Source organism: Schistocerca cancellata, chromosome 11 (genome assembly GCF_023864275.1).
Source record: "Schistocerca cancellata isolate TAMUIC-IGC-003103 chromosome 11, iqSchCanc2.1, whole genome shotgun sequence".
In the NCBI taxonomy this organism is placed as follows: Eukaryota; Metazoa; Arthropoda; class Insecta; order Orthoptera; family Acrididae; genus Schistocerca; species Schistocerca cancellata.
In genome coordinates, this window is record NC_064636.1 from 36,043,466 (window position 1) to 36,070,398 (window position 26,933).

The window sequence follows — 26,933 nt, forward strand, 5'->3', positions numbered from 1 at the left end:
GTGCTGGGTGTCGGTGGGGTCAGGAGGTTGATGTAGTCAGGTGAAAGGTTTTGTAGGCGGCCTAAGGTTCTGAGGATTCCTTGAAGCTCCGCCTGGACATCAGGAATGGGATTACCTTGGCAAACTTTGTATGTGGTGTTGTCTGAAAGCTGATGCAGTCCCTCAGCCACATACTCCCGACGATCAAGTACCACGGTCTTGGAACCATTGTCTGCCGGAAGAATGACGATGGATCGGTCAGCCTTCAGATCACGGATAGCCTGGGCTTCAGCAGTGGTGATGCTGGGAGTAGGATTAAGGTTTTTTTAAGAAGGACTGAGAGGCAAGGCTGGAAGTCAGAAATTCCTGGAAGGTTTGGAGAGGGTGATTTTGAGGAAGAGGAGGTGGGTCCCGCTGTGACGGAGGACGGAACTGTTCCAGGCAGGGTTCAATTTGGATAGTGTGTTGGGGAGTTGGATCATTAGGAGTAGGATTAGGATCATTTTTCTTCGTGGCAAAGTGATATTTCCAGCAGAGAGTACTTTGGTAAGTCACATCATCTTTGTTTTTAGGTATATTTTTCCCACGTGGAATGTTTCCCTCTAATATATATATGAGTGTATACCTGTCCTTTTTTCCCCCTAAGGTAAGTCTTTCCACTCCCGGGATTGGAATGACTCCTTATCCTCTCCCTTAAAACCCACATCCTTTCATCTTTCCCTCTCCTTCCCTCTTTCCTGACGAAGCAACCGTTGGTTGCGAAAGCTTGAATTTTGTGTCTGTGTTTGTGTGTCTATCAACACGCCAACGCTTTTGTTTGGTAAGTTACATCATCATTGTTTTTAGATATATTTTTCCCACGTGGAATGTTACCTTCGTTGGAGTGATCTGAATTAATATGGCAAACTTGGTGGGCTACTAACTAGATCATAAAAAAGTAGCCAGAGTGACTTCCTGTTTAGCTACAGCAGTTCTGTCTGCAGCTGTGTGCCAGAGTGCTGTACATTAGTGTGGTGTTGCTGTCGCCCTGTGCGAGTTCTCCAGACCCTGGATGTCTGAAACATAATCAATTCTTAAAGAACTACGGCATGGTAGAGGGTGAAGTATTTTTTCATGTCCAACATCAGCTAAACAGATACTTTTGTGCCACCGTTTATCACCTACTGGGTCAGTCAAAGTGGTGTGATCTGTTCACAGAAGTTACTTTTCTCATAGGCCAATGAAACAGTTACGTGAAAGGCTCATTTCACAGTTGTCCACAGCCATCTAAATCGTGCCAGAACTTATGCCGGCAGGGACTATACACTAGCAGCAAGAGCCTCTTGTGGCTAAAGTGTACTTACGGTGTCCACCACTCTTCCCCTGTTGGCAATTTATTATTGTTGGTAGAGCCAGTCACGTAATAGTACAGTTTAGCAAATGAAAATTGCTCATTCTTATTACCCATGTCATAAATATTTGGACTTTTTTTTCATCTATGTCACAATTTCTGAGATGGTCGTCAGGGTGGGACCCAATAGCTCGGCTTAAATTGTTGCAAGAGCAAATGAAATACCAACTAACTTCATTTATGAAGCATAGTAAATTATGAACAAGCAATGTAGCTGGTTTCCCACATTAGTCATGATCTATCACGTTCACTCCCTTCATTCATAACAGAAACCAATACTAATATCAGCACACAACGGAAGAGCCACACGACATAATTCCAATATTCATCACTCCACCATTCATACACACGTTATGGATCCCTTTGCAGACAGGAATAATTGCGGGTGTGGCACAAGTCGAGGTAGAGGTATTCATTAATGAGAGAGAGAGAGAGAGAGAGACTATTAGAAACTTAATATCTACACTGTTTTTACTGCAAAACTACTTTGATGCTATTTCTGCTTACTCCAGCTAAATGTAACCTAATAAATTAGCATGAAAGCTCCTTTTTATTTCCTACTGGTAGCTTAATATATACAAGACTGCACAAGTATTTTTCCAGGAAAACATTTATCAACCACTGGCACAGTTATCAAGGGCTTTATACACACTTTATACATGCATGATTAAATTATGAATTGTGAGATTTTTTTGCAGTAAAAAGATTACCTTTCCTTACATTCATACCAATCTTCCCTCCCTTCAATATAACAGGGTTCATATTTTTTTTACATATAACAACTAGAGTGTTACTGTTTTAAAATTTGTAATTTATTATTGCTAAAATAATTGTAGCTAATGAACTGGCCTAACTGATTTCAGTGAGCATGCAAAGAAACAATCTCAAGAAAACATGGAAATTGCGAGTGAAGATGACATTTTATTTTTTGAATCATTTTAATCAACTTTTCATAATCTATCATATTCTGAACAGATTTTTTTTACAACTGGTTCATAAAATTTCATCAGGGTTGTACTATTGTCAACAATGTATTTTGTTAAGCTCATCTAAATTAACTGTTCAAAAGTACATCAGTGAGATACGCAACACGGTTCAGAGCACTGGCATGGGACTGATTGTGAGACACAGCTGTCTTTAGGTGTATCCAAGACTGCACCACATTTGATTTTGCAGGGTCATTCAGCTGTGAAAAACATTTATTCCTGGTAGATTAATCACAATTTCAATGAAGATCGAATAATTCGCATCAAGGGTATCGGACAGAAAACGAAAAACGTGTCGTTCTTCATGTCGGTGCTAGATTAATTTATGCAGAAATGTATTGAAATAATTAGTTGTTGCCCAGATTCACTTGCTTTTTTACCTCTACAAGCTGTAGAGTCCTTTAAGGTAGCAACAAAATATTGGCAAAAAGTGTTTCCTGAATTGGTTTGAACAAGTGTATAAGTCTATAAATTATGAAGACAAGTATTTTGAGAAATAAAAGAAAGTAGCAAAATGTGTTTCTTGTGTTGTTTTTTTAAAAACTTGGAGAGTTAGGCCCAATAAATAAATACACAGTCAACTTGCCAGACACTGTTCACTGACGTATTATGGCATCTGTAAATATTAAACAGAAAAGTGTGACAGTTTCCCCGAGCAGAGAAACAAAAAATAAAAACTAAGCATAAGACGAGTAATGATAATCATATATACCTGTACATGCATCAACTGCTTAAGAAAAAGTTTTGCACTGCATCTACTGATTAAGGTAATCTCTCTCCAGTTTCACATTGCATTCTCCTGAATGTCTTTCGAGATTGTACACATCATCACATTTGAAATAAAACTTTCTGGGTTGTCCCCCATCCCCCTTCCTTTATAGAAACCAGTGAATTTCCAGAATCTTACAGCCTGCTGTTATTGTCACATTTGTGCCAGAAATATCAAGTGAGTTGGTGGTGAAGCTTGGGGAAAAACATTCACCAGAAACAGAGGGAGTCCCAATGTGTGGCTCCGTCACCAGTAACTTCCTCTGCCTCGAGTGGTTCGCTCTTCACTTCTATGTATTCTGGTTCCTGCAGCACAACAAAAACCACATTTCAGAGTCACACTACAGTCTTTAATTTTCTGTCATATGCAGCAACAGCAGTGGACTGAGCAGCCACTAAGTCATACTACTGAGTTCAATAACTAATGAATATGAAGAGTATCATTTGTAGACTATTGTTTTACAGGATGGAGTACATGCAGCACAATCAATTGCAGCAATCAAAAACAGAAGACATTACATTTATCTATACTTTAGGTTTCCTAAGCACCCTGCATGATATGAAATGTCATATTACAGGGCTATTTAGTGAAGATTAATGCTTCTTTTTAGGAGCAGGAAATGGTTAGTAAATAGTGCAGAAGAATACTTTCCCCACAAAGATGTATGTCTGCACCACAATGTGTAGTTTTGTTTGCTATACTTTACATCAAACCAATAAGGAAAATAAAAAAAAATATGGAAAGCAGTAACTACAATATTTAACATACCAAATAAGCCACTGCAACTGTCACTGAAGAGAAAACTGCTATGCGGACATGATAGCAATATATCAAGTGATAAAACTATTTCCCAACAGAGACGAAACCATTTCCAAAATTTTAGCGGTCAGAGTGATTCAAGCCTAAACCACAAAAAGTAAATTTTACAGGAGAGCAAAATAAAGATTTGGAAAAAATCTATACATTGATATGTTTTAACAATTTAAAAAATGCTTACATTACTGTACCATCTGTTAAAAATCAATAAACCAGCTCAGCAGTAGATGCACACAGCTATTCTCAGTTTATACATACTGAAATCTAATTCTTAGAGAGAATTAGGCTTAGCCTTGAATCATTCTGACCTCTTCAATTGTTGTTATATCAAAGCCAGAAACCTCAAACACTCAACACGAACATTTTTTGAATATGAAGCAGCTAGATTAAACAGAATTACTTGGGTTGGAAAGATTGAGTGAAGTATAGTAATGTGCAGATCACTAGACTCCCTGCAAAATTATTAGGTAGCAAGGAAACTGCCTATCATAAAAAGGCTAGGAAGAAACTGCCATAGAATCAAGTGAAGAAAGACAAGTTTGTTTTACAAAAATATTAAATACAAGTACAGATACTTGAAATATGATTGTGGCTCATTTGGGCACCTAATTTACTAGATGAGTATTCTGTAATGTAAGCTATGTATTATATCGAAGTAAGAATCACACTTCTAAATTTAACAGAAAGAACCTCATAGCATACAAAATAATAGGGCAAAAGTTGTATTTTTAGTGACAGGCATCCTAATGACTCAATACACCAACTATTTTCTAAATTAGATACACAAATAATTAAAAACAAATATAATTTTTATGGTAAACATTACTAATAGGTGACAAGCTTTGTTGCTTTGTAAAATGTAGTTTCATGGTTGGAAATGTCAAAGTTAATAAAATATTCCACGCTATTACGCAGTGGTCGAATAGATTTCACAGTAAAACCCAATGTTTCATCCCCACCTGGGGAGGACATTTTCATAGGAGATCGTAACTTCACTGAATGTCAAAGTCACACCACGGCTCACTACTGACTGCAGCAACATTTTGCTTTTTGCGCAATGGCGTGACATCGTATATTTTGAATACGTGAGCACAATTGGCCATTGTCAACTCCCATCATCCATTGTTACTATCACCTCACAGTGGAAGACTGGTACACATCATCTTCAGCACCAGAATCCAGACGTCATTAATTTTCACACCCTCGTCCTTCTTATTGATATTCCTGGGGTGTTTTACAATCTCTATGGGCTCCCTGTATAACCTCCCGTGGCATCTTCTTGTGGCTGCCAGAACTTGAGTCCTATCAAAATGAATGTGGTGGTCTCCTGGATGATCTGTCAGTCTCCCCTCTTTTGCAATTGCCCTCATGCTCTTCTAGTCAACTTTTGACCATTCTTTTTGTACTGCCCACATACACCTTCTCACAACTACGTGGAATCGTATAAATTCCCACTTTTTCCAGCAGTTGGTAAGTATCCTTGGCCGATTTTTGGTGATCTTGTATCTTCATCTGTAGATTACCGTGATGTTCCGCTTTTTCAAGAATTTTCCTTATGCGGTCAGAAATGCCCTTAACAAAAGACAGGAAAACATAAGATTTCACCATTGCTTGAGCATAGCTATGATTTCTCTTCTGACCTCAGAGAACAACCAACCATTCTTGAGCAATGCATCGGTGAGATGTTTTAATTCTGCATCAAGCAACTCTGGTTCACAGATTTTCCTTGCTCTATACACTAACATTTTTAGGATGCCTCATTTTTGTTGTGGGTGGTAGTTCGAATCCCAGTGTAGGTAATGGTCTGTGTATGTCAGTTTTCGGTAAACCGTGTGGCCCAAGCTACCATCTTCTTTCTTCTTCAAACAGATGGAAGAGGCTTTACTACGAGAGCAGATTCAATAGACCCGCTGGGACCTGACAAGCACATACTGAAAGTTAATGTCTCTCGATATTACTACCAACACTAAATTGTGTAGTGGTGACTGGGATAGATTCGACAACTATTGCATGATACTATTACGAAGGTTATTTTGACAACGTCTAATAGACTAAAGAAATTTGATAATTTGCAACCCAATCAGATGATCCACCATTTAGATGCTTCCCTGCCTGGTTATCAATTTATCCGGATATTCGTTATCGGACGATAAGAGATCTGTCTCTGCCAAGGGTGGAAATTTTGCCATTAGCGCACAAGTCGTGCCCGCATGAGAAATAATAGCCAGTGCAAAAGCATGCATTTGTAATGTGGACACAGTTACAGCCTAAGAAATCTGTACAGACACTAAGAGTATTGTCTCAAGCAAACTCACCAAAAATTAATTTAATTGTGGGTGAGAGGAATACGATAAAAAGCCTGAATAGTAACGGTAGTGTTATTATTGCCCCAACTGACAAGGGAAATGCAGTGGCTGTTTTGAATCTGACCGATTATAGAAGTAAGATTAACAACTAATGATCTGCAAACATGTAGAAAACTGAGTAAAGACGCCACGACATAAGTTCTTAGAACTGTTACTTGGTTGATAAAGAAGTCCTCTATTGAACAGAGCATTCAGGAAAGTCTGTTCAATTCAGCTGTGCTAACACCAACACTTATGGACTGCCAAAGGTGCACAAAGAACATCTTCCTCTGAGGCCTATAGTGAGTCACACTGCTTCATCCACCTATTCAGTTGCGAAGTTCTTGACAACATTATTATGACCATATGTGGGCTGACTGGATACATATCAAGAATTCTGCATGTTTTGTTGAAACATTAAATGGCACAGTAGCCCAGCTGGAGTACCGTATTAGTTAGTTTTGATGTGGTATCAGTATCCACTATGTTTCTGCTCAGTGAAGTGTTGCAACTGACGCATCAGATTTTTCCTCCCAATACTGCAGAACTGTTTAAATATGGCCTCACAACCAAGTATTTCGAATGGAATGATGATTTCTACAAAGAAATGGATGGCGTTGCTATGGGGAGTTCCTTAATCCCAATTATAACGAACTTCATGTAAACATTTGAGGAGCAGGCATTGGAAACTGCAAACAAGAAACTGAATATCTGGTTTCAATACATGGATAATACTTTTGTTTTGTGGTGGGACGGCAGGGAGGAACTGGGTCGTTTTCACATACATCTCAACAGGATAAATCTGAAGATTCATTTTACCATGGAGGAGGAGGCAGGTGGAAGACAGAATTTTCTTGATGATGTCCTAGTTTTCAAGAATGAAGATGATAGCTTGGACCACACAGTTTACTGAAAACGCACGCACACAGACCTTTACTCACACCAGAAATCGAACCACCACCCACAGCAAAAGCAAGGCATCAAAAGTGTTGGCAGATAGATCAAGGAAAATCTCGGAACCAGAGCTATTTGACACGGAATTAAAACATCTCATCAGTGCATTGCTCAATAATGGTTATTTGTTCACTGAGGTAACAAGAGCGTTAAGACCACCGCGTGAAAATCATAGCGATGCTCAAGTGCTAGTGAAATCTAGTGTTTTCCTGCGTTTCATTAAGAACGTTACTAACCACATAGTAAAAATCTTGAAAAAGTGGAACATTACAGTAACCTACAAACTCACCTGAAAGATACAAGATCACATAAAATCGGCCCAGGATGCTCGCCAACTACTGGAAAAAGCAGGAATTTATAGGATTCCGTGCAATTATGGGGACCCGCTACAAAAGAACATTCAAAGAATGACTAGAAGAGCACAAGGGCAATTGCAGAAGAGGGTAGACAGACAGATCAGCTGTTGCAGAACATGCTATGGAACCAGGAGACCAACACACATTCATTTTGATAGGGTCCAAGTATTGGCAGTCCCAAGTGGATACCATGAAAGGCTATAAAGAGAGACCGTAGAGTTTGTAAAACACTCCAGGAATTTCGACTGGAAGGAGGAAGGCACAAAATTGAATGATATGTGGGTTCCGGTACTGAAGAAGATGTGTACAGTCTTCCAACTCCACCTCGGGTTGATAGTAACAGAGAACAATGACTGTCGGCAATAGCCAATTGTGCTCGGGTATTCAAAACGTGTGACATCACACCATTCCTCGTAAATGTAATTTTCTTGCAGTTAGTAGCGACTCAAGGTGTGAATCCACCACAAAGCAGCTATGATCTCCCTTGAAAATGTGCTTTACAGATGGGGACGAAATGTTCGGTTTTAATGTGAAATCCTTTTGATCGTGGCACAATAGCTCAGAACATCTTAACTAATTGCAAGCTTTGTCACTGCTGAGTGCCCTGCTGTTGCTCCACCTATCAGACGATAACAGTTAACACTACAGTGAGACTGTTGACGGGGCGATTTATTTTATAAGCCAGGCCACAAAGGAACTGTTTTGTACTTCTGCTGATAAGTTTGTAAGTACCTATTTCAATAAAAGAGCATTTTAAATAAAATTGTTGACTTAAAACTTTTTTTAACACTAAATTACACAAAGAAGTGCTCCAAACAGATAAAAAATACAGCACAAGTTGTACAACTTTGCCTCCGCCTTTTTTTCACAAACATTTGAGGCTTTAATGAAACAAATTGGTTACAAATGTATCATTCAAAGTATTTTCCATCGCTGGTCACTACTTTCTCCCATCTTTCGGGCAGTGTAAGAATCCTGTGTCAAAAAAATTGTTCACCTTTCGAAGCAATCCACGAATCGATCGAATTTGTGACTTCTTCATGAGATCGGAAGTGTTGTTCAGACAGGCCATGGGCCATTGATCTAACTAGGTGATAGTCAGAGGGAGCAATGTCTGGAGAATACGGCGGATGGGGTAGGACTTCCCATTTTAACGTTTCCAAGTACATTTTGACCTCTTTTGCAACATGGGGTCGAGCGTTGTCATGCTGCAAAATCACTTTATCGTGCCTCTCGCCGTATTGTGCATTTGTCTTTTAATGCTCTGCTCAAACGTATTAACTGCATTCGATACGAGCACCTGTGATTGTTTCACTCGGTTTTAACACCTCATAGTACACGACGCAGAGCTGGTCCCACCAAATGCGGAGCATGATCTTGGAGCTGTGAATATTCAGTTTGGCCGTCGACTTGGAAGTATGGCCGGGATATCCCCATAATTTTTTGCGTTTAGGGTTATCGTAATGAATCCATTTTTCATCTCCGGTCACAATGTGATGCAGATCTCCCTCCCGTTATTGCCTCTGAAGCAACTGTTCACAAACACACAAACACTGTTCAATATCTCATGGTTTCAGCTCACACGGGTTCAAATGGCTCTGAGCACTATGGGACTCAACATCTGAGGTCATCAATCCCCTAGAACTTAGAACTACTTAAACCTAACTAACCTAAGGACATCACACACACCCATGCCCGAGGCAGGATTCGAACCTGCGACCGTAGCAGTCCCGCGGTTCCGGACTGCAGCGCCAGAACCTCACGGCCACCGCGGCTGGCGCTCACACGGGACCCAAGTTCCTTCTTTCAGAACCGTGCCCACAGCCATAGCTTGCTGTGTCACTCCCACTAATCATGCCAATTCTTTTCGACTTTGACACGGGTCTTCACTCGGCAATGTCTCAAATTCTGCATCTTTGAAACCATTCTCTCTTCCACCACTATGCCAGTCTACAACATTAAAATCACCGTTCTTGAAGCGTTGAAACCAGTCACGACATGTTCTTTCACTAATTGCGTCCTTAGCGAACGTACTTGAGAGCATTCGATGAGACCCAGCCGCTGTTTTCTTCATATTGAAACAAAACAGTAACACCTCCCGCAAATGACGAGAATTAGGCTCGTAAACTGACATTTTCAATCGAGAACAACTTCATGATGCAGACACAAATCAACCAACATTTGAATGAGGTTATGTTGACCAAAGTCCAAGCTAACTGCACGACGTCTGCGATTTGTTTCTTTCAACCACTACTTACCATTGTCGCCACCTATCGGCAAATGGCGGAAGCAAAGTTGTACACTTTGTAGTAATGGTATATCTGGTCATTCAAGTCATTTTTAATTTCTTTGTCTTTTTCTAATTACATAAAGAGTGATATGTGTCACAATACTGTATTGAAATCATATTTCTGTGCCATAGAAAAGCTTACGTGGGAGGAGAGATGGACACACTCGGAATTGACAGCAGAGGCATATGGGGATTGTTCTGTTCACATCTGATAGACAACAAACTATTCATTATAACTACTTGTAAACTGATGTACATCTATTGTAACTAATTGTCTTATTACAAAAACAATAAAAATTAAATTGTAAGATATCTGCAACTGGATAAAAGCCATACACTGTAACTACTGGAAACACCGTTTATGATCGTTGTTCAGAGACCAGCTATACACAATGGAAAGGTAACATCTGTAAGAAACACTATTGTGTAATCTGTAGTAAAGAACTGTTTAGCAGATGTGCATTACACTTCTGTGTGAAGATTAAGATAAATAATTTTGGTTAGGAATAGCAAGAACTTCAGTGGTGGTGTCAATGGAGGGTGTTATGTTAAATGTAGTTTTATGCATTCCCAGTTTTCAAGTCCCGCAGATTAATTTATTGCTCAAAATTCTAACAGTCAAACTCTGAATCACTACTGTGAATTTATTAAATGCTTTCAATTATTTCTAGAACGCATAATTCTGTGGCTTGGTTCTGAAAGAGCCAATGTCAATATTTGTCAAAACTGGTTTTATTGGTATACGCCATATAGTTTCACCTGCTCTTCATAATGTTAAAACAGCCAATGTCTAAGCCACATAGGATGAGAGATACTGGGCTTTTAAGATGTAAGCCCCGAAGTGTTTTATCAAGTTTCCAATAAGCATAAAAGGGCAATCTTTATACTGGCCCTTCCTCTTATTTTACTTTTGTTGTAAGAAGGGCCAATGTCGACACTGGCCTTAAATCCGGCAGGAATACACAATAATAAGAGTTGTTCCTTTAACAATTCCCCTAACCATTCGGTGCATTGTTAGTGAGGAGTCTAGACAGTCTTGGTGGGCAAAAAACATCATGTTCCACAGAGGCGATAACGAAGAGCTTGGGCAACAAACTGCACCTGAAATATCACCACTGAAGTCATCACTTTGCCTTGAAGGTAAGTATACTAAAATAAACTGGTATCAGGAGCACAGATCCCTAATTTTTCCAACACAGGACCATAAATTGACTGGTATCTCTACTTAATGCCAATCTAAAATGTTGGTCATCCCAATACCAGAACAGAAGGAAATGCATGTTCATCATTATTGGCTGACATGATTTCAAGTTCTGATGAAGATGTATTTGAAGATTCTGATGAATATGTTCCAAGTGATGGTGAAAGTAGTGATGAAAGCAATGACGGAGGGAATATAGCTGTACCAAAGACCATTAAAAGACCTTCAAGGATTGAAGAAATTAATCCAATTCAACAGCAGCCTGGCAATAAAACAACAAAGTTCAGTCGAAGGGGGAGGAAGAAATGTGATCCACAGGATTCATCCAGAAAAATGGGAGAGAAATCAGAGGAAAGAACTGGAAAAAGTTATACCTGCTAAAGTTCTGAAATCATTGTGCAAGTGCAGGAAAAATTGCGGAGGAAAAGTAAATGATGATGATGAGAGAGAGAGAGACAGTGTTTGTAGACTATTTCAAAATGTACCTAGAAGCTCAAAATCAGTTCATAACTAATCATGTGTCTCAGGAAAAGAAACATATGGAGCGTTAAAGGAACAAACCTGAAGGAACTGCAAGCAGGGAAAAATATTCCAGGAAGTACTTTATTTACAGTCCTTCTTTGCAGACTAAAACAGAAGTATGTCGGACTATATTCCTTAGTACATTTTCTTTAATACAAAAGTAGGTAAGAATAATTGTGGAGAAAAGACAGGGCTGTGAAAATGGACATGGTAAACATTTTAATTGTCTGAAAGTTCCATCTGACGACATTGATGTAATGAAGGAACACATTAAACTATTTCATTCCTATGAAAGCCATTATTCTCGATTCTTCTAAAAAATATTTATCTCCAGACTTGAGTATTTCAGCGATGTACCGGCTCTATCAAGAATTTTGCGAAACCAAGATACGAAGCAAAGAAGTGAAAACTGTTATCGAAGAGTTTTTGTGAGCTGTTTCAATCTTAGCTTCCACAAACCGAAGACTGACACATGTGCAAAATGTGACAAATAAGTCATGTTACTCGAGAATTGTACTGATGATGCTGAACGTTGTAAGGTTGAAGTAGAATGACAGCAATATTTGGCTTTAGCCCAGGCTGCTTACGGTCAGAGAGACAGCGATGCAAAGAGAGCTGAGCAGAATTCCAGTGTAATAATCCTGGCCTCTGACTTGCAGAAATGTCTACCCACTCCTTTTCTACCCTGTGGTCTGGCATTTTACAAAAGATAACTTTGGACTTTCAACTTGACCATCTATGTACAAAGAATGTTCTCCAGTATGTTACATTTGGAATGAAACAGTGGCAGGAAGATGTGGCCAAGAAATAACTTTTTGTCTATATGGTTATTTGAGGAAACTGGCTGATGAAATTGTTGAGGTACAGCTGTACAGCGATTTGTGTACCGGACAAAACAGAAATATTTTTATTGCCATCTTGTTTCTGAGAGTAGTGGAAGAATTCATGATTCAGGGAAGATGTTTGGAAATCAACCACAAATTTCTTGAAGTTGGACATACTCACTTGGAAGCTGACTCAATTCACGCAGTCATTTAGAAGACAAAGAAAACAACTGTTGAAGTAGAACTGCCAAGAGACTGGACCAAATTAATACAAATGGTTTCCCAAAAGCCACCCATAACTGTAATAGAGCTGGAACGAAAGGACTTCTACAACTTTAAAGACTTGATGAGAACTCATTATCTGCACAAGAAAATCAACAGAGAAGGGAATCCTATTGTTTAGAACAAGATAACATGGATGAAGTATCACTCAGGTATGCCAGGAATTGTCTCCTACAAACAAAGTTACTCCTCCAGAGAACCATTCAAGATGATGGATCTGAACAGAAAGGAAACTCGACGTTTGTCTATGCCAAAACTTGCACATATTTCTGATGCTGTCATACCAATTTCAGAAAAAAAATTAAAGGACTGCAGGGACCACCTTCCATACGTCAATGTAAGCAGTCGTCCATTCTACATACAGATCATCAATCACGTGAGAGCCAATACACAGTCAGATGAAAGAGATAAACAGATATCTTACGAAGAGGAGGATGAGGATGGTGGTGATGACGGAAACGAGTGATATATTTTTTATTTCCCGTTCTTCAGTATTAACCATAGTGTGTGCAAATTATTCATCTGATATTAAGAAATTTGAATAAACAGTTTACCACCCGATTACGAGATCAAACAGTGTTTTCATGATTTACGGTGATAAAATGTGATTTTTGGGACATGTAACAGTTGCTATCAGTTATTAAATTCTTGAGGAATGAATAAAGTGATTTAATTAATGAGTACAAGGAAATATTTATCTTAAAATTACCTGTTTATTGTTATTCAGTGTAGCTGACGCTGATGTCAAAAGGGCCAATGTCCTCTTATGTCCTTTAATTTTGAAGTTGAAAATTCTAGAAATTTATCATTCAGTTTGAGTTAAGTTGATTTACTTTAAAGATAGTAACAAATAGCTCCAAATATATTGTTAATAGTTGTCAGAAAATGACAGAAAATATTCACAAGCTTATAACTTAAAACTAAGATTCTTGACATTGGCCCTTTTAGAACAAAGCCACAGAATTACTCACCAAGGAGTTAAACCCAAACTTCTTGCAAACGATATAAAGTATGTAGTATTTCACGTTTTGATAGGGCAGTTTAATCTGTTCAAATAGTAAAATATATCAGAGGATTCAAAACTTTTTTTCCATGGTAAGGAAATGTGTTTACATTTCACTTTGAACAAGTTTAAAAGATAAAAAACTTTTAATCATTTATAATTCTCATGAAATATATTAAAAAACTAACTAAACAAAGAATTAAACTTGAAACACAAGTGTTACTGGTAGTTCTGTAATTGCGGGCTCATTCCACCTTTAAAAAACATTATTCTGACAGTCACAAATAAAAAAGCATTTAACATTAATTTGAGGAACTTATATTCAAAATTACTCACTAACATAAATATAGTAGTCAATACTACATTGTCAAAAATTAAACAACAGATTTCTATCACTGGCTCAACTCAGAAGAACGGCAGGTCTTACCCTGTTTGCACTGCTCGAGGTAGAGGGTGGATGTGGGGACTGAACATCTGACCTCACCTAATTACCCTATGAGTCAGCAGGTGGTAACTCCTTTAGCAGGGTACTTGCAGACACACGGGGAGCAGCAGAGGGGTCTTTTTTAGTTATCAGCAGCACCCACGTTTTGGCACATTTATGGGAGTAGTGATCACTGTTCGAAAAAAAATTAAACGAGCACTCAGCTCTTCTGCCGGAGGGACTCATCTGGGATGTGCAAGTATGCCACGCTGCCGCCACTGGAGCGTCGGCACACGCCACTCGAAAACGCGATGGCGGCGTCTTACGTGTGGCGACCACAATGTATGAATGCACAGCACAACAGAATATTTCTTGAAAGTGGTCAATAAAACTTCTGTGACTACTACAGTAGAAATTAACACTCTTAACATTGGGTTCATTGTGTATTTCAGCATGTGTCTCATTTATTTATTTATTTCCCTTTATTGCCTTTTTAATGTGACAACATCCTGTTTGTTTTTCCACTCATGTTGGAGGCTGTGTGAAGGTAAGACTGTTGAAGATGTAAGATCTAGTAGACAAGTTTTTAAATTTGTACAGTGTCATCTTGATAGGTCCAATAGCAGCTGCAGTAACATGGTAGTTAATGCTTTGGACTCGCACCCTGTGTGTCAGCATACATCAGTGATGAAACTGAACCATTGTTCTCTTGTGGTAGATGGATTATGATGCACTCTCAGCAAATTCAGCCACAAGACTGCCACGAAAGCAGTGAAGAAAAAAGAAAATCAGAACAATAAGGATGTATTGCATTATATGTAGCATTTGATTAAAAAAAAAAAAGCAAGCCTGCTGTTAGATTCTACATCTACGTACCTGTTATACAAGCCACCATATAAGCCATGGCGGAGCATACCTTGTACCGCTGCAAGTTGCTGCCTTTGCTGTTCCACTCACAAATGGAGTGAGGGAGAAATCACTTTCTGTATGAACACCGATTCTTCTTATCATGCCTTTACAGTCCCAACACACTGTGTATTTTAGTGGCATTAGGATTGTTTGGCAGTGTCTCGCAGATGCTGGTCATGTAAACTTAATCGACAGTGATTTGAAAACGATTATTCTTCCCTCACAGGACTCCCATTTCAGTTCACAGACCTTTTCCGTAACTCCTGTGTCGACGGGATCTACACAGCAGCTAGTGTGCTAAACTCACTTGCGAACAGATCCTACAAGTGTTCCCTACACTGTCTCCTGTATAGTTGAGGCAAACTTCCCATAATTCTCCCAATAAATCAAGGTCAACCATTTGTCTCCCCTAATAACAGACCTTACACGCTTGTTCCAATTCATGGCACTTTGCAACATTACACCTAGATTTTTAATTGATGTGACAGTGTAGAACAGTGCATCACTAACACTGTATTTGAACATTACAGGATTGTTTTGTCGAAGTTATCCCACATCCTCACACCGTTCCTAAACGATGATACTGTCCTGAACACTATGCCTTTTTCGCAGACTGCTGCTCCCCCTATCCATTGGACAGTTTGTGTGTATAGAGACCGAGACTAGTGCAATGTGTGGTCTCTCACATTAGAATTTCTGTGGTTGCCAGACGAAACATCAGACTTCGATATTAAATACAGGCCGCCGGTCTGAAAGGACGCATACTACAGTTCGAGACCACTGATAAAATGTTAGTTAAGTGCAATAAAGCTACGTCAGTGATGTCTGCCTGCTGTGAAATATTAATATACAAATACAAACTTATCATGATAGACACAGGTAATCGGGTTACTATCATTTTAAATAAAATACGTTTTTGGTTACTTACTGTATCATAAAAAAAATGTACACCATCTGCTAGATTGTGGTAATACCTTCCTTTCCAAACCTTAAGAGAAGAAAAATAATTATTGATGTTTTTGTCTTTTTTCTTTTGTTTTAGAAACAAAAATTACCCGAGATACTATACCCTACATGTCTCATATATATAAATTAATTTTTGCCACTATTATGTATATTTATTCCATACAGATTTTTTAATGATCTATCAGTCCTTTCAGACTTCACAGTGGATGCCATCAAGTTGTCTTTGTCTCCAATGCGCACACGCCATCCACGACAATTTACATCACTTGCATGTCAGAACCTACACCAAATGATAAGCCTCTCTAACTCTGTAGTGGGGCATTGTGTCAAATGCTTTCTGTACCACTAAAAAGTTTCAAGACTGGACCATTTAAAAGAAAAAGAAAAAAAGAAGAGAGAGAGAGAGAAATATTAAGTTGGTGGTTTTAATGTTTTAATGATGATGGTGTTCGACAGCCTCCTCACTCGGGGGAAACAACACAGAATATTCACATAATTGTCTGAAACTTGTCCCTTTTTGCTATGTTGTTCAACTTGTGCATCACATTGGCACCAATGTCAGTAATGTTGTCAAAACACTGATGCTTTGTGCGAATTTCTGCACTTTGTCATTTTGTGGTAGGTTCATATTGGTAACACCAAGTCTCGTATACAGAAAAGAAGTGCCTACATTTCTGCATTTCAATGAAGTTGTGGCAATCACCTATGTGTCGTCATTATTATTTAGAATTCAAGCTTACTGGGGCAACGGCCTGCCGCAGTGGACACACCGGTTCGCGTCAGATCACCGAAGTTAAGCGCTCTCGGGTGTGCTGGCACTTGGATGGGTGACCATCGGTGCCGCCATGAACTGTTGTGATTTTTCGGGGTGCAATCAACCTCGTGATGCCAATCGAGGAGCTACTCGACCGACTAGTAGTGGCTCCGGTCACAGAAAACCACCGTAACGACCGGGAGAGCGGTGTGCTGACCACACGCCCCTCCTCTCCGCATCCTCAGCTGAGGATGACACGGCGGTCGGATGTTCCTGATGTGCCACTTGTGGCCTGACAACGGAGTGCTAAGCTTACTGGACAAACTCTGCACACACTTTTCCATTCACGTCTTCAACACTTGATTTAGAGATGTTTGGGACGCCACAATGTTGACACACTATTGCTGCACATCCATTACTTACTACTGCTTGCTCACAACTGACTGGTCGAATGCTCATACCGAGCAAGGTGGCACAGTGGTTAGCGCACTAGATTCACATTCGGAAGGGCAACAGTTCAAACCAGCGTCGGGCCATCCTGAGTTAGATTTTCTGTGATTTTCCTGAATTGCTACAGGCAAATGCTGGGATGGTTCCTTTGAAAGGGCACACCCAATTTCCTTCCCCATCCTCGACACAATCCAAGCTTGTGCTGCATCTCCAATGACGACGGGACAGTAAACACTTATCTCATCCTCGAATGCTTGTCTGTTGTTTACATATGCCACTGTATTTACTGCACTTTTGTTGTTTGTATACAAGCAACAAAATATGTCTTGGAAGTTTTCGGATGGACAGTGTAGGAATGTGGATTCTGCCCGTTGCCCTTCATCCACGGTTTCAGAATGTTCGGAGGGGTGGGGGGGCAGCTGAATTGTGCACGAGGGATACTTTCTAAATTAGTGTTCTTTCTAAACCAGTGTTGCTTTTTTGGACAAAAACTTTTATGTCCTGAATAAATGTATTATATTTGAACTTAGAAAATGCTCCAGAATTCCGCATTAAGGACACTAGTCTAATTTTATGGGCTTGTTCTTTCACCTTATGTGTATACAGAAATCACTGGCACTTTTTTCCAGTTGCTCTGTTAAACCTCGTATAGATGTGGCAGCTTATTTGTTTTCAACTCTTTAAGTTGCTTTCAAGTGTCAGGTATGCCAGTTTCCACGTGGGGGTTAGTGCAGTGGTCGAACAATGATCTGTATTTATGACCCACTTGTGTGAAAGGTTTCATAACCACAAAATTTAAGAGTTTAGCTTTCCTTTTGCTGTCTTAAATTGCCACACCAGGTAGGTCTATGAGTGACCAAGTAGAAGCCTTTGACCTGCTTAGCAATTTTACATGGATTAGAATTTTCTAATCTCTGCAAGATCTTAAGCTAACATGTGACAGTGGAAGTTGTGTGTTTCAAGCACTGATCTTTTTGTAGATGAACAAATTTCTGCTAACTTTTTAGGCATGTTTGACTTTCCTGCATTCTTCTTTGGATCAGAGAGTGCAACATCTCTGTTTACTTACTGTTTTCAGAATCTTGTTATTAAACCACAGTCGATCTTTGCCAGCCTTGATCCATTTAGTGCAAAATTTACAACCATTTAAACTGCCCATAATTCCTCTTCGTCCACCATGTCGTCACTAAATAAGTAAAGTAAACATGAGCACCACAGGACAAGCACGTGTTAGCGATGTCGGCAATGAAGGTGCACTGGAATGTACATTTACTGTCTAAGTAGGATGCTAGCAACTGCTTATCTGTAGAGTAAAGTCATATTGCATGAATGGCTTGGAAACCCCACCAGACAAGAGGTTTTCCTTATCTTTCACGCCCGTAGGCACCTTTCCTCTGGGAAGTATGAGCTGTATTTGTAAGTGTCTCTGTCAATAGTAGATGACTATCGAGAGAGAGAGAGAGAGAGAGAGAGAGAGAGTGCGTGTGGAGTCGTGTTCATTTTGGAGGTGATGAAAGAAGGCAGAGGGTGAAACCTGTAGCTTAATGTCCCCACTATAAGTATGAATCACCATCAACAGTGTTGCATGCCCTCACTCTGTGAGGAACTGCAGAGAGATTTGGAATTTATCCAGGACATTGGCACAAAGACTGGATATCAGGAACTTTACCCCATGCCCTTCCCTTGCTAGCCAAATACTGGCAGTGAGAATTTCGTTCTCTTCCAGGATTCGAACGGGCTAACCTCAGAGATGCGCACCACGGTACAATCGCTCGTTAGTGACGCTGACGACGGAGGTGGGTTGGAACGTACAGTTACTGTCTCGAGTAGGAAGCTAACAACTGCTTACCTGCTATTTCCAGCATATAAATTCTCCTAGACTTCTCGATGGATTTATTAACATTAGTAACCATCAGGGAACGATGCAGGGATTTCCAATCCCCGTCTCTACACTGACAGTGTCAGGCTAGTTTTTTTGTGAAGTCTAAAAATATTTCCCTAGAGTATGGGTTGTCACACTAGCTGTTCGAGGCAGTTTCCAGACAAATCGTTGAGAACTTCTTTGCAAGACTGTCTGTACCACTAGAAATAAATCCACAGACATTCAATCAGTGCCCAGTAGGTTTAAGTTGTCTCCTACTAATACTTCATGGCAAGGGTTCTTCCACATTGCTGAGTGACGACTGTCTATCAATGATTTTAAAACTGTGTCAGTGGAACTGGCTGGCCGGTGAAAGCATCCAATGATTAATTTGAGTTCACGTAGGCCAGGTAAGCTCGTCCAAATAACTGTTCAGTCAGACTCAGTTCTGATCTCGATAGACGTAACACTTTTGTCGGTTGCAATGGCTCTCTTCCCCTCCTGTGATGTCTAACCTGTCTTTTTGATATACATTCATTGCCTCTTACAATACATCAAAGCCTTCTCCTTTGGTTTTAAACCAGCTCTCAGTTCTGAGTATAATTTCAATCTGACAGTAGTTTTCCTGGAGTGCAGTAAATTCATGTGCTTTGTTAGGAATGCTTTGACAGTTTCGTGTTAAAATCGAGACATTCGGGCGTGTGTCTGCCTTGCACATGACAAGATCTCACTCTCTACATATTAGGAGTTGAGCATTTATCAGAGGACTTCAGACTAACACCCGAGCCTAAAAAAAGGCGACGTACACTCCTCATGTTCTCTGCTACCTGAGTAGCAGCATCCTGCGTGTAATGCACTCCTGATCTATCCAGGGGAATCCTACAACTCTCCATCCCATAACCTACGTCCAGAAATCTGCAAATGAGACTCGATGGACCCTCTGGTTGAGACGCTCGACTCAGCTCCAAACCAGGGCATCCCATCAACTCTGTGTACGATACTGCAAATTGTAAACTCTGCGTGTAGTCCACGGACGAGGCCAGCAGCCTTCACAACCTGAGGACAGCTCGAATGTCTAGAGACACCCGACACCGGTGCCGACACGAGCCACAACTCGGAGACGACTGCACCCTGCACCCTGCACCCTCGATCTCAGGTAATTTTTGTTTCTAAAACAAAAGAAAAAAGATAAAAACATCAATAATTATTTTTCTTCTGTTAAAGTTTGGAAAGGAAGGTATTACCACAATGTAGCAGATGGCGTACATTTTTTTAAATGATACAGTAAGTCACCAAAGACGTGTTTTATTTAAAATGACAGTAACGCGACTACTTGCTTCTGTTATGACAAGTTTGTATTTATATATTAATATTTCACAGCAATCAGACAAGATCACTCATGCAGCATTATCGTGTTTAACTAACATTTAACACTGGTCTCAGACTGTAGTATGTGTCCTTTCAGACCGGCGACCTATACTTAATATCGAAGTCTGATGTTTCGTCCGGCGACCACAGAAATTCTAATTTGAGAGACCACACACTCAAACCTGTAATAAGTGTAATTATGTCACTTTATCAATAAGCCAATCTTTTGGACTAGTCTTGTTCTCTATACACACACAAATTGTCCAATGGATAGGGTGAGCAGCAATCTGCAATGAAGACACAGTGTTCAGGACAGGGATATGGGATAACTCTGACAAAACAATCCAGTAATGTTCAAATACAGTGTTACTGATGTGCTGTTTGACACGGTCACATCGATTAAAAATCTAGGTGTAATGTAGCAAAGCGACACGAAATGGAACAGGTATTAGGGCAAAAAAATGGTTGACCTTGATTTATTGGGAGAATTATGGGAAGTTTGCCTCAACTATACAGGAGACAGTGTAGGGAACACTTGTACAATCTGTTCGCAAGTGAGTTTAGCACACTAGCTGCTGTGTAGATCCTGTCGACACACAGGCATTACGGAAATGTTCTGTGAACTGAAATGGGAGTCTTGTGAGGGAAGAAGATAATCGTTTTCAAATCACTGTCCATTAAGTTTACAGGACCGGCATCCGCGACACACTGCCAAATGATCCTAATGCCACTAACGTACATCGTGTGTTGCGACTGTAAAGGCGTGATAAGAGGAATCAGTACTTGAAGGCGTGATAAGAGGAATCAGTACTTGAACAGAAAGTCATTTCTCCCTCACTCCATTTGTGTGTGGAACAGGAAAGGCAGCAACTTGCAGAGGTACAAGGTATGCTCCGCCACGGATTATATGGTGGCTTGCATAACAGGTGCGTGTGTGTAGAATCTAACAGCACGCTTGCATGTTTTTTTTTTTTTTTTTAGCTTTGGATTTTTTTATCAAATGCTACATATAATGCGATACATCCTTATTGTTTCGATTTTCTGTTTTCTTCACTGCTGTTGTGGCAGTCTGGTGGCAGAGTTTGCTGAGAGTGCATCATAATCCGTCTACCACAAGAGAACAATGGTTCAGTTGCATCACTGATGTATGCTGATGCGAGCCCAAAGCTTTAACTACCATGCTGCTGCAGACTGCTATTGGACTGATGCTGGACCTATCAAAATGAAACTGTACAAATTTAAAAACCCGAGTACTAAATCTCGCAACTTGAGCCGGCTTACCTTCACACAGCCTCCAACATGGGTGGAAAAACAAACAACAGGTTACTGTCACATTAAAAAGGCAATAACAGCAAATAAATAAATGAGACACATGCTGAAATACACAATTAACCCAATGTTATGAGTGTTAATTTGTACTGTAGTAGTCATAGGAGTTTTATTTATCACTTTCAAGAAATATTCTGTTTTGCTGTGCTTTCGTTCAGTGCGGTCGCCACACGTAAGATGCCACCATCGCGTTCTCTAGCACCGCGTAGCGACACTCCAGTGGCAGCAGTGCGGCGCACTTTAAAGTACTCACAGTGGGGACGCTACAAGAGATGCAGCCATCATACCACTAAAGTAGACGGAGCTAATCAGGATGGAGCCCCAGGTGATTACATCGTGTCGGCGGGGCTCAGAAGGGGAGTCGTCTGTTGGGGCTTCTGGAGTACGGAGCTGGTCTCACCTCAGTCCTAACATTGCTACGGTCATAGTGTTTAATGGAGATGAACTTTGGTTACGAAGCTGGACATCAGTGATCATGCTGAGTTATGTTTTACCTCATTTTTCACAATAAATCTTATAAGTTGTAAGTAATTCCAACTTTCCATTTGGTAGTTTGTACCTGGAACACAACAGTTACACGATTACCAATTTCTTTGTTTCCGGGCACAAGTCTGCAGCATTGGTACACATACAGATCTTCACGCCACAGTAATGTAGCGAGCCGCTAGAGGAGCCGAAACTGAATTGTGCAGCCCACTGGTGAAGTTCGGTACTATGTGACGATTCATTTTTGACAATAGTAGAAGGACAATGAGTGTGGCTCCTTTAGCTGTCTGGTAGGACGCAGCACGCATACGTATGAGAAGTTACAGTTTGGTGGAAGGAAGACTGATCCGATAGCCCGTGTTTCACAAATCACTCACCGCATTCCTATTTCCACATCACGCACAAAAGCTCTCGACATAACTGACGAGGACTGCAGAATTTCGAGACCGATTGTTCTGCAAGTTAACTGACTCAGATAAAAAGCAGCTGTGCTTCACTAGAAAAAAGAGGTTTTGAGGATCAACCTCTCCACCGAGCGCAGACCCCACAAGCCAGCCGCAGTGCCGACATCATCCGACAGAGTACACGAGTCGGCCAGCCCACCCACTATCGTTACTCTGTAATACTTCAGTTTGAACTGGTACCCAGCTCCATCAGCAACGATTTTTTCAAACTCCTTTCCGAGCCCATTACAGCCTCGTTCGATTCGACCAAAACCAGTACGTCGTCATTCGAGTCTGGACAACAGGGCAGGGTACGTGCACAAATGGAGGCCTGGCTACGCGGCTGCTCTCCGCAATGGGCTGGACACGATACTTGTTTTACTTGTTTAACACCTCGTATACAGTGTACCGTGTGCACGCGTGCATCAGGAATTACAGTCTGGAAGAAGAAAAAACTGTGCACTGTAGTACTGGCACTTACCTAACATTCCTGAAGATAGCAATACGTATAGAGGAGGGGAAAGTAAAAATATTGGACACTATTACTTTCACACTGGACTTTATATACTGTGTTTGTACTTTTCGCACAACCACTCCTGTCCCTTTCAGCAGAGCCTTACCTGTGTTCTGTGTTCCTCACAGGAGTTCCTTTCGTATTCAGGCTCCTGTTCCACCTTCACATTTATCCTCCCACACACCTGCAAAAAATAACATACATGCATAACCAAATATCAAGTCAAATGAGAGAAGTGATTCTACAACTTAATGTAATTACTAAATGGTAAAATATTTATGACATGCTGGGGGGCAAAAAAAAAAGCAACACAGAATAGGCATACAGTACAGTGGAGCAGAAATGAATGGTATGGATAATGAATTAACTGGCACAAGGAAAAATAATCGAAAGAAGTGCAAACTGGAATCTCACACCCAAGTGTTCATACCAACTTAGGTATGTATAGACAGCTCATCCATACCAGAAATTGAGAATTTTAACAGATTTTGCCTGTTGCTGCTACTGATACTGGCATGGTGTCAAAATATGACATAAATAGCTATATATTTTTACTGCAGTGACGCTGAAGCTTCAATGTTTTACATCGCAAAGGGACGGTAACCTTAGTATGTGATATGAATTTCAACATGGTATTTTACCTGTTCCTGAGAAAGAAAGGTTCTTTACTGTCAGATGGAGAGACAGACAGACAATAAAATGATCCTATACGGGTTCCGTTTTTATCAGCTGATGTACAGAGCCCTAAAAAGTGTCAAGAAAAGTGAGGAGGGAATATGTAAAAATATGAGAAGCCCTACAAACTAAAAAGAAACTTAATGATCTACCTTATTAACCACTTCTCCAAACTGTCATTGTCATGTTAAAGGATTGAAATTCCCACGGGTTCTGTGACAAGGTGCAATGTTTAGACTGCTATACTTATGGCACAAAGACAGAGGTTGTTCTATGATTAATTTGGATCTATTTACATAAGTATTACACTACCAATAGGGGAGAAAAAGCAACTAGCTCATACAACTGAGGACACAGCACCTTCCTTCAGAGTAGCAGCCTGTTCATTATACTTGACTGAACACAAATGGTTAATAACTGCATCACTTTGTATCTCCTGATTCGCATCTCTGGATGGCAGGATCTTCGGAAAACAGAGAACTAATGGAATCTCAGCATGGCATACGAGATGACATTGGCCTGAACACAATTTTGTCTTTATTGTGCTGCACAATGACATCAAGCCACTTGTGCACCTAATTTGTGAATAGTTTCCTTTATATGACTTTCTTAAACAACTGTGTGTGTGTGTGTGTGTGTGTGTGTGTGTGTGTGTGTGTGTGTTCTGCACCAGTATGAAATTCTTTGTTTTGGTCAATCTATCTTTAGTGAAAATATATTCAGTGATGTTAAATGTAGAAGAGAAGACTACTGCATTTCCCACCATTAGGGATGGCCAATGAAATTCAAACGTCATCTCTCAGAGTTTGCTGCCTTCAGGTGAACAGCCCTACATAATACTTCAATGACTGAAACAATGTTCTTTGTGCTGCTAGCTGTGGTGTTATGCATACTCAGTGCTCTGATTCCAACAAGACTCAAGTAATGTCAGGTATTTACATCTGAGTTCGACGCCCAGAGCCCCAAACCCTCTGACACTCATTGAACTTTTGGGGCCTGCACTGTACTTTGTGAAACAGACATACTGTCAGTATTTTCCAGATCTGGTGGATGTTATGGCCAGAAAGATCTAAAAAAAATTGAGCGCCAAGTCCCAAGCCTGTCCCAATTAACTTTTCCAACATCTTCATTTTGATTGATTGCTCCCCCCACAAAAATTGGCATGTTGTTGTTGTGGTCTTCAGTCCTGAGACTGGTTTGATGCAGCTCTCCATTCTACTCTATCCTGTGCAAGCTTCATCTCCCAAATACTTACTGCAGCCTACATCCTTCTGAATCTGCTTAGTGTATTCATCTCTTTGTCTCCCTCTACGATTTTTACCCTCCATGCTGCCCTCCGATACTATACTGGTGATCCCTTGATGCCTCAACACATGTCCTACCAACTGATCCCTTCTTCTAGTCAAGTTGTGCCACAAACTTCTCTTCTCCCCAATCCTATTCAATACCTCCTCATTAGTTACGTGATCTACCCACCTAATTTTCAACATTCTTCTGTAGCACCACATTTTGAAAGCTTCTATTCTCTTCTTGTCCAAACTATTTATCGTACATGTTTCACTTCCATACATGGCTACACTCCATACAAATACTTTCAGAAACGACTTCCTGACACATAAATCAATACTCGATGTTAACAAATTTCTTTTCTTCATAAACGCTTTCCTTCCCATTGCCAGTCTACATTTTATATCCTCTCTACTTCGACCATCATCAGTTATTTTGCTCCCCAAATAGCAAAACTCCTTCACTACTTTGAGTGTCTTATTTCCTAATTTAATTCCCTCAGCATCACCCGACTTAATTCGACTACATTCCATTATCCTCGTTTTGCTTTTGTTGATGTTCATCTTATATCCTCCTTTCAAGACACTGTCCATTCCGTTCAACTGCTCTTCCAAGTCCTTTGCTGTCTCTGACAGAATTACAATGTCATCGGCGAACATCAACGGTTTTATTTCTTCTCCATGGATTTTAATGCCTACTCCGAACTTTTCTTCTGTTTCCTTTACTGCTTGCTCAATATACAGATTGAATAACATCAGGGAGAGGCTACAACCCTATCTCACTCCCTGCCCAACCACTGCTTCCCTTTCATGTCCCTTGACTCTTATAACTGCCATCTGGTTTCTGTACAAATTGTAAATAGCTTTTCGCTCCCTGTATTTTAGCTCTGCCACCTTCAGAATTTGAAAAATAGTATTCCAGTCAACATTGTCAAAAGCTTTCTCTAAGTCTACAAATGCTAGAAACGTAGGTTTGCCTTTCCTTAATCATTTTTCTAAGATAAGTCGTAGGGTCACTATTGCCTCACGTGTTCCAACATTTCTACAGAATCCAAACTGATCTTCGCCGAGGTCGGCTTCTACCAGTTTTTCCATTTGTCTGTAAAGAATTCGCATTAGTATTTTGCAGCAGTGACTTATTAAACTGATAGTTCTGTAATTTTCACATCTGTCAACACCTGCTTTCTTTGGGATTGGAATTATTATATTCTTCTTGGATTCTGAGGGTATTTCGCCTGTCTCATACATCTTGCTCACCAGATGGTAGAGTTTTGTCAGGAATGGCTCTCCCAAGGCCGTCAGTAGTTCTGATGGAATATTGTCCACTCCCGGGGCCTTGTATCGACTCAGGTCTTTCAGTGCTCTGTCAGACTCTTCACGCAGTATCATATCTCCCATTTCATTTTCATCTACATCCTCTTCCATTTCATAATATTGTCCTCAAGTACATCGCCCTTGTATAGACCCTCTATATACTCCTTCCACCTTGCTGCTTTCCCCTCTTTGCTTAGAACTGGCTTTCCATCTGAACTCTTGATATTAATGCAAGTGGTTCTCTTTTCTCTAAAGGTCTCTTTAATTTTCCTGTAGGCAGTATCTATCTTACCTCTTGTGAGATAAGCCTCCAAATCCTTACATTTGTCCTCTAGCCATGCCTGCTTAGCCATTTTGCACTTCCTGTCGATCTCATTTTTGAGAAGTTTGTATTCCTTTTTGCCTGCTTCATTTACTGCATTTTTGTATTTTCTCCT

General features: G+C 40.2%; 1 protein-coding gene across 5 annotated transcripts in view; it reads right to left on the reverse strand.

Annotated features, from left to right (window-relative positions):
* The window catches only part of LOC126108476 (uncharacterized), a 102,625-nt gene that overhangs the window by 13,893 nt on the left and 61,799 nt on the right, over window positions 1-26,933 (reverse strand). For 2 of the 5 annotated variants that reach the window (XM_049913726.1, XM_049913725.1), the window contains 2 exons: window positions 23,328-23,405; window positions 2,086-3,429 (listed from right to left, as the gene is read on the reverse strand). In XM_049913726.1, coding sequence (XP_049769683.1) covers window positions 3,334-3,429; window positions 23,328-23,405 — 174 coding nt within the window. In that variant the 3' untranslated portion in view covers window positions 2,086-3,333. Of the gene's footprint in view, window positions 1-2,085; window positions 3,430-23,327; window positions 23,406-26,933 lie in introns of those variants that run through there. The other 3 variants (XR_007523533.1, XR_007523531.1, XR_007523532.1) reach the window with 3 other exon arrangements.